A 9,579-nucleotide genomic window follows, 5' to 3' on the forward strand; every position below is an offset into this window, starting at 1 on the left:
TGCTAATAATTAAATTATCTTATAATGTGAATTGATGCATTAAATCATTAAAATCATGCACTACAGTTAAAACTTTTATATCTGCATACATGTAAAGTCTGAATTGTGTAACGTATCTTTAAAAGCAATATTTTTGTTAATTTCATTGAAAATGCAGCGAGTGTATTGTCTATCTAAGCATGTTTGGTGTTAATTGTATTTCATTTATATTTTAATTCAATACATCAATTGATTATAGCGTTTTCAATGTTTACATTTCAGACTTGAGATATTATAGCAAATATGTCGGTTCACTATGATTGAATAACAGCAAGTAATTAATAACTATAGAGGACTGTATCTTGTTTCAAAAACGTATAATAAAAAATAGAATGTGTAAATGGCGATTTGTAAATGAAGAGTACTTATATAATGTGTAATCTTTAGTTCAAAAGTACATACCGTTTTAATTATTGAAATACGACGCTTAGTGCTTCGTTTTATAACTGACCCCTACGTAACAATATCATTAATATGATATTCATCAAGACAACAATCACATGATACATGTATATAAATGATGATGGCAATAGATATTGATAAAATGATTGTGCGTTCGCATGATTATATTGATGTTTATTTCTTTACTATTATAATGTACATGTATATAAATCATGTTAAATTAAAAAAAAAGTTTTCAAGGGACGCCCAAAAGTGCAAAATTGAAAGGTTGCGGGCTCAGTTTAACTTAGTCTTTTCATGGGCGTAGTTGTAAATTTTGGAATTAGAAAACATCAACAGATGTTCATTTGATTAGAATTGATTGGATTATTCGTCGCACCGACACAGTATAGGTCATATGGCGACGTTCCAGTTTTACAAGTGGAGGGAGACCTGAGGTACCCATCCATGCATTATTTCAGGCACAGACGGGCACCCGAGTAGAACAACCGGCGTTCCTTTAGCCAGCTGGATAGCTTCCTCACACGAAAGAACTCATAGCGGTGAGAGTCAAGTGGTTGAAGTCACGGACGGCCTAGATGTTCATACGGATGGATTCATATGTTTTGAGACTGACCAGGTACCATTCGTATGGTCAAAGAATATTATAAATCGTATTTCTAAATCTGGCTCTAAAGACCCAAAAGACCCTAAGTATTCTACTATGTATAGTAATGATTTAAATGAACGTATTGTAAAGTGGACTGAAAGTAATGATCTAATTGATGAAGAGCAAAATGGTTTCCGCTAAAAACGTAGTACTGTAGACCATTATCAAATATAATTGATACATGGAAAACAAAATACATTTTGCGCATTCATTGACTTTAGGTAAGTATTCGATTCAGTCAACAGATCAACTTTATTACGTGAGCTTTATGAATGTAGTATGTCAACCAAGACGCTCTCAGTAATTATGTATTATATGATATGAACACTGACATATAGATAGAAATCTCATTCGTTCTCGGCCCTACAATTAACGAATTTATGCCAAATTGTATTTATGTCTCATGCTTATTAGTCATGATTTGAATGACGTAACCAGAGTTGAAATATTGGTTTAAGGTAATTGGATATCATAATACAACTATCGATCTTTGGAAAATAATATAGAATTTAACAACTTTGAAAACTAAAACTAAAAATATTTACGTAGTGTTGCATAACATGTCACAGGACAAAAAATTACATAATAGAGTTGTTGAAGGTTGCTTAATAATAGAGTTGTTGAAGGTTGCTTATAGACTTAAATATTGGGATTGTTTATCAGAAATAACACTAAAAAAGGGAGAATATGAGATACTGAATATAACTTTACGAGGAACATTTGCAGAGCCATTTAAAGAGTTATCAAAGATTCCGGATCTGTATCAAAAGGTAATTTAAAACTATTTTGTTTTAAAGTTAAGAAACCCAACTGTCAGTTGAAGTCAAAACTTATGTATGAAGAGTGAATATAAAGAAGGATATGTTGACAATGTACTTTTAATATGAGTAAAAACGATAAATCAGAAATTAGTTATAGTTTTTCCCAAAATAATATAGAAAAAAATACTTACAAGATTGTAGTTGGAAAACTTCGAGTCAGGACATTGAAAGAAAGTGATTTCAGAAAGTTTGGTTACGGTAAGCAATAATTCATTTAAATATTACTCTTGAAAAATATACATACATGCTGTAAAAAGAAAAAGACAAGCGTCATTTAACATGAAGGTGTACAATAATAATGAAAGCAATTAAAGCGCGATATGTAAACAAATCGGAACCAAGGTGCAAAACTTAGTGTAAAGTCAGTAAATAAGTAAAATTGTTACTTGTTTGTTGATAACAAAAGATTCTTCTCAGGATACAAGACGATTTAATTATTTTTATCAAAAGATTCCGGAAAATACTGAAAATTTGAGATTCTGAAGTTTGCGAAAAGAAATGAAAAAAAAAATGCGAATGAGAATCTTTGCTTACTAGAGCGAATAAAGTATGACATATATGGTTTCAACTGAAAATGTCGGTCTCGTGAAAAAGCTATATGTGACTTTTTTTCTAAGAACTGTTCCTACTACAGTAACTGATCTGAGATGAAATTCAATTTTCAACACCGCTTTTGACACCCATCTGCCCTTATAAGCAACTTTAAGATGCTTGGCATTGCCCAAGGGACTCGAACTGATTTCAAAGATTCAAATCACCTTAAGACTGTGTATAGGCCACAACACAATCTGTTTTGGGGCAAGATTGTTTTGCTAGTTTACCTGTCGCATATATGGATAACCCCATGATTGTTCTCGAAATCGTGAAACTCCCCTCCTCAGTATTGGTTTTCCCAGGGTTAAAATTAGAAACCACATCGCTTTCAAAATTATGAAAGCTCGCCAATGATTGGCTGTGTGAATAGTCATCAGAAATAATTTCGTATATGGCCACGGTCAGATCTATAAGCAGAGCGTTATTAAGAGCTGATTTTAACCAGATTGAATGATTTTATTTAATGATAAAATCACCGTTGGGGATATATTTTTTCTTAAACAAATCACTGTAATCTGCATTTTTCGAGTGAATATAATAAGCGCTCATTTCCTCCAATTAGAAATTAATAAATCTTTCTTTTCGAATTTTGCAGATAAAAGATGGAATCAGTACTAAAGACAAACCCAGTACTGACAGACATTCTGCAATTCCTCGAAGCACGAGGGGTGACTATAACAATCTTGAAGAAAATAAAATCTGAAATTGATGTAGCTGTTAAGAATGCCAGACATGCAAATCTGGCCACAAAGGTGGTGTCTCTTGGTGCTGGCATTACTACCGCCGTTTGTTTAGTTGCTACACCACTAACCGCAGGAGCAAGTGCACCTGTAGCTGCAGGGATGGCTGTTTTAAGTGGAACAAGTGCTGCCGTTTCTGCTGGTGTTACGGTTATAAAAAATATCAAAGAATCTGGTCTCATGAAAACTGCATCAGAGGTAATAAAAAAAGATCAACGAGCTAAAGAAAGGTTTCAAGCAGCCGCTGAAACATTAAGAACACTGGCATCAATTTCAAGTAATACTGCTGATCTTTTGGAAATAGCTGCAAAACTTGGACTTACAATTACCAAGGAAGTAAATGCGGTTCTCAAACTAGCTGGCACTGCAAAGGCAACAGAGATTGCGACAAAAGCCGCTAATATTTTTGGTAAAGTGAATAAAGTCGCAAAAATCGCCGGTCCAGTTCTTGTTCTTGTAAGCATTCCTCTTGACATAATGGGTATCGTTGCTGATTTGCTCGAAAATGGAAATGAATCCAAAGCAAGTCAACTTATTTATACGAAAGTACAGGAATTGCAAAACGAATACAACAATGTTAGAGGACTGTTAGATGAATTACTTTTCTGAAACAAAGTAAAAAGAAATATTTTGCCCAAAATGTGATGCCGAAATATTTCTTTCATGTAGACAATATCATTCAATATATAAACCGCAGCTGATTCATGTATGAAAAATGCATGCCTATTGTTAGTTTTATACATTTTACAGGTTACATGTATAATGTTGACCGTCACCGTATGATATCTTTAATACTCTTGGTGCATAACACGTCATACTAAATAGATAAAGAAAAGGAATCGAGAACGCATATTACTATTGCATTACTGTCGTTTCAACCAAGGGAAGTAAAATTAGGCGATGCCATATCCCACCTACACCACAACACAAAGCACTGAAAACTCGAATGCTATTCGTCAGTCTCTAATTCGTAGAACGCTGGTGATACTTTTACAAAAATGGATTTTATATTTCATCTTTGTATTTCATTCGAACGCTTACATTAGTCATAAACATTATCATTTACTTTGAAGTTATTTTTGTTATTATAACATGATTTGATTTTTATGTTTGAAAAGTGTAAATGATAGACAAAAAGTTGAACTATATCGAAGCAACGTTGTTTATTCTTGTAGTGACTATGTGCCGATCAGTGTAATAAACTTATGACTATAAAAATAAAAATTAGTAAGTCTTTAAACTGACTTGTTAAGTATTTAAACTGATTGTGAGCGTCACGTGATGTCTCATTTTACGATATAAAAACAGACAAGCTGAAAAAGTGAAGGAGGAATTTGTAAGAATTAGAACCTTTAGTGTAAAATCTGACAAACAAAGATTGATCCCTCGGACCTGGCATTTAATCACAACAAAATTACATATTATGAAAATTCGCGAGACTCGGGTTTGTAATTGAGTTCTGTAATGAGGGATTATTATGTATTAAGTGGCAACGATCCCTCGACGCCATCCATTAAGCACCTGGCATTTGAACGGTACTCAATCTCTCAACAACTTAACAGTGCTGACCGCATTCAATGATCCCGAGGAACCAGAAAAAATATAACAACACTGAAGTGAAGTACGGGGCAACTTTTTACAGCTGCCACACGGCACTTGACACCTGCTGTGTAGTATAAAAATCTGGAAACAATGTGATCCCTAGGAGGTATTAATCACAACAAAATTACATAACAAATTGTAGACTCGGTTTGATTGAGTCTGTACATGTAACACTCCAACAGAAAACAAAACAACAAACCAAAAGAGAGGTTTTAAATAGTGTATTTCTAAAGTACTACAGAGAAAAATTTGTATCAAGGGACAGAACTCTTAGGAAGGTCTCTTAAACACGATTTTCAATATAACAGAAATTGTCTCAACATGTGTTGTATTTAAAGATATTTTTGTTTGGCTATATTGTTCTGATACTGATTAATTTCGTTAAGGGAAGGGTTTTCGGAAGGGTTTTCGTTAATATCCGTAATTCGTTACGATTTACACATTTGGTTTTAATGATAGTATACTTTTTAACGTAGAATATACTTTTTAACGTACTTCAATACACAGTACACACTGTTAAACCGAAAATAGCCTCTCATAACATCGAAAAAATAAAGAGAAATAAGAATCCCTAAAGAAAGCCAAACACGGCAAAATTGAAAATGTTGTCATATGAATAGCTTTGTAACGAAAATTAATAGGTAGTTATCTTTAAAAATTGATGTTTCATTTATTTAAATGGAAACTGTTAATGTTGTTACTTGCAGCCATAGACAAATGCATAAGCTTTCAGAAAATGTATTATTTTAATGATTTTGATATCTTGTAAATAAGTTTTACTTAAGTGCTACAAGTTTTAAGTTTAGCAAGCACGCGTGATTTCTTCACTGGCTAGGAAGTTGCCTATCTCTGTTATCTATGTCTCTTCTGTTATTGAGCAAGATATGAGAACACAAGGCGATATTGAAAGAGTGTATACATGATGGTTCAGGCTGGTGTTAACACTATCAATCATGCTAAAACATTTAAAAGTAAACTTTTGTGGAATTCGGATATGTATGGACATTTACTAAAAGTATATGAGACAGAGAGAAAATGGTTAAGATGTAAAAATAGAATGTAAGAAATAGAATATAAACACGAATATACATATTTGATTAAGAAAACACTTTGATAAAAAGGGCCAACGTTGTAAACAATATATTGTATTGGTATGATACGCAAAATAAATTGTTGAATGAAGCTGACAAAAATGACAACTCATTTTGGAGGAGTATTGGAAAAGTTGTAAGAGCATACCAATGCAATTCGTATTAGATAACGGGTTTCGGAGTCTGTCTTCATATGATGTCAAACAGGATTGTAGAATGATTTTGTAATTCTTATTGAACATATTATCATTTTTATGAAACAAATCGTGTAGTGTACCGAAAATCGTATATGGTCTTAGGGGTTGATATATATATGCATAAATTTAAATAGATTTACAGTTATTGAAAAGTCTAAGTTAAACAAGCTTATGTATTGTTCTTATTCCTGTGGAAGGTTTTTAAAAAGAACAGCTACATTTGACTTGATTATTTGAACACGGGTAAAATACTAACTTTGTCGGAAAAATATTTTAAACTCAATTCAAATCAGGGATAATTAAGGACAAGCGCCAATATTTTGTCTTATAGAGTATTTCATGCTCGATCCTATTGTATAGTTTTTTATTTACCAGCATCTTATTGAAGATGTAAAATGGGTGACCGAGTAATGGTGTACTTTGATAGAAGAGCAAAATGGATTTGGAAGAAAGCGTAGTACTATCGTAGTACACACGCAAAAATTTGTAAATTATCCACCTTTTGTGTTTTCATAAATTTTCGAAAATCATTTTTGATTCAGTCAACAGAAATGTGTTTGGAAATGGTTAGACAAATAAGTATTTCCACAAAAATGTTTAAGTCTGTAAAATCTCTTTATTGTTATGTCAGTCTTGTAAGGGTAAATAGTTCAACTGATTGGTTCCAAGTAAATTATGGAGTAAGACAAGGATATGCTTTATCATATCTATATTAATAACTTAGCTTTGCTATTAACAAGTAGTAAACAAATGCTATCAGATTTCTTGTAACAGTTGTTGTTTGCTGAAATGAGACAATCTTCAGTTTATGTGTATTATGTAGTGTGAATTGGTTTGTGGAGGCGTTGGTTCGCTCTACATGTTATGAAAGTAATGTTGGAAAAATCCTTCTATGTCAAGATCAAATTTTACATTTACATGTGGTGAATGTGTGCTATTAGAAACTGTCAACCATCTGTGTGTATCGTTGAATAAATATTTGGATTACTGTATTACATCCAAACAAATAGCTTAAAGTACAAGTCGCGCTCCTGGTCTACATTTTTATACAAAACTGGATAATACATGAATCATAAAAAGGTGACATTAATGACCCAAGTAACTATAGAAGAATAACTTAACTACGTTCCTTTGGTAAATTATTTACGGAATTTCTAAATGATAGATTTATTACTTGGGCAAAAAATATCGCGTCTATATTAAAGCTCAAGCTGGTTTTAGACAACAATTGGGAACTGTAGATAACATTCTGGTTTTCAGAATTAAATGACTCAACTAAAGCTCCTTCTTTATATTATTTTCAGATTTTAGTTTTCAAAATTAATAAACTGTATTAATATTGAAAAATTTAGAATTGCACTGTCCCGTCTTAGAGTTTCTTCCTTCACATAGACTTGAGATTGAAACTGGCAGGTGGAATAAACCTAGTGCTTTACCTTTTGATGATAAAAAATGTAAAAAGTGTTTCATATATAATATAATATAAAAACACTTTTGGAAAAGACCAAATGTACTTAAATTTTGTTGCATTGATGAATTCAGAAAATGAAAAAGAAATTAGAAACTTATCAATGTATATATTTAAAGCTTTCGATGTTCAAAACACTATTCTTGACAGTTAATCAAAAGTTTGTCCCGGTTGGTAGGATGGTATCTATCCTAAGTATTTATTTACCAGTAATACAATTCGAGACATGTTAATACTTGTGTAGATTCTATTATTAGTTCACGCTTTTTGATTGCTAAAAATACTGTGTAACTTAATGATATATGTTTTATAAAGTATTGATATTGACCATTTGACTGTATTTTAATTATGCTTATTTGTTATACGTACTGTGTACGCATTGGCATATTGCCCTGATGCATTTTGAAATAAACTCTTGAAACTCTTGTGTTGTACCCTGTTATAACATACGGAGCTTCTATTTGGAGTTCCCTATTTTATAGTTGTATTCATAACAGAGGTGTTTCCTAGGCACGGATAGATACACACCAAATGCTGCTGTATATATGGTGAAACATGTTGATATCCAATAATTGATGAACAATGGAAAGCAATGGGTAACCATTGGCCTTTGTCTTAGCGAGATTAGATGAATAAAACAATTTTCAACTGGGCTTTAAAAAAAGGAAGAAATTGTAAAAGTTGGTGCTACACTACAGAGAAAACTTTGCTGCCATAAGGACTTATCGTATATCACAGTATACACATGTAGTTTGACAAATGTCTTAGGTATACAGAATATGAAAAAATAAAGTTTTAAATGTGTTAAGTGTACATATTTATTTGACGAAGCACACAAAAAACAAACAAACAAAAACACACACACATTCAAAACAGTAATCAGGTTGACTTTCTCACGAATGATCTACAAAAGTAAACATATTCTTGAAAAAAAATGTAATGCTGGTTAAAGTATAATGTCGTAGCAGCCGTATGCGCTAATTCATTTCTTTAAACAAGATTTAGAATAAAATTATTTGTTAATTGCACATTCCTGCGTTACTGGATATGCACGATGTATTATAATGTCAAATATGTATTTATTTGCCCACCAGAAAATCCATATAATAAGATTGCTCGCAAAAACCTACTGTGATATTCTTAAATATAGAAATAATATGTTGCATAGTGAGAAAATAATTAAATTTAAACACAACATTGCTGTGTGATCTTATAAATAAGCACAACTTCTAATAAGTTTATATGGGTTTAGATGATAGGTGGGAGATTATAGTTATTAATATTATTATAATTTTTTATTCAACGTTCAATTCAATTTTAAAAAATTTTTGGGTGAATGTCAATTTCCGATTTCCTGTTTCCATCATAATACTTTTGAAGTATACGTCATGAGTTGTATAGAAGCTTATTTGCAAAAAGAAGATGTTGTGTGATTTTGAAAAGAGAATTCTTCAAAATACTGAATGAGATGAATACATGTGATACCTGTGGGTAGAGACTACACATTTCATCAAGAGGAATGACGCAGGTACACAGTAAGTAAAAGAACTACTTAAGTGAGGCAGCATCGTATTTTGTTCGCGAACATTTATTTTCGATTTTTACATACATTATTCCGTTGTATTAAAGTACATAAACATCAATATTAACACTTTTCATAAAATTTTATAAAAAACATATTTTAAAATAAAAGTTATTTCTTCATAAAGATACAGCTCTTATTAAAATAGTACATCGTAAAGATTGAAATGCATGTTACTAAAAGCTACCATTTCTTTTAGCATTGTTATTATGACTGTTCATATTCTATGTAAGGGATTATTAGAATTTTGGGGGGAAAAGTTAGATTTGGTTTATTACTCACTCAAAGAAGCATTTCTTTTTTTAATAATACAATGAAACATTCTTCAAAAATATATCATTAGTTGTACTCTCATAATAATTTGCTAAGTTAATAACTTTCATTCACAAAAAGA

General features: G+C 31.7%; 1 protein-coding gene across 1 annotated transcript; it reads left to right on the forward strand.

Moving 5' to 3' along the window:
* Positions 1-1,576: 1,576 nt before the first annotated feature.
* LOC132747504 (uncharacterized) lies at positions 1,577-4,568 on the forward strand. The gene is made up of 2 exons (XM_060736907.1): positions 1,577-1,860; positions 3,101-4,568. Exon 2 carries the CDS (start codon positions 3,108-3,110, stop codon positions 3,852-3,854), a length of 747 nt encoding a protein of 248 aa, XP_060592890.1. The 5' UTR covers positions 1,577-1,860; positions 3,101-3,107; the 3' UTR covers positions 3,855-4,568.
* The last annotated feature ends 5,011 nt before the right edge of the window (positions 4,569-9,579 follow it).

Source organism: Ruditapes philippinarum, unplaced genomic scaffold (assembly GCF_026571515.1).
Source record: "Ruditapes philippinarum isolate M1 unplaced genomic scaffold, ASM2657151v2 ctg1349_1_1_1_1, whole genome shotgun sequence".
Taxonomy (NCBI): domain Eukaryota; kingdom Metazoa; phylum Mollusca; class Bivalvia; order Venerida; family Veneridae; genus Ruditapes; species Ruditapes philippinarum.

Bases quoted from the DNA above. Each gene is read 5' to 3' on its own strand.
- LOC132747504 (XM_060736907.1), top strand. From the start codon at position 3,108: ATGGAATCAGTACTAAAGACAAACCCAGTACTGACAGACATTCTGCAA.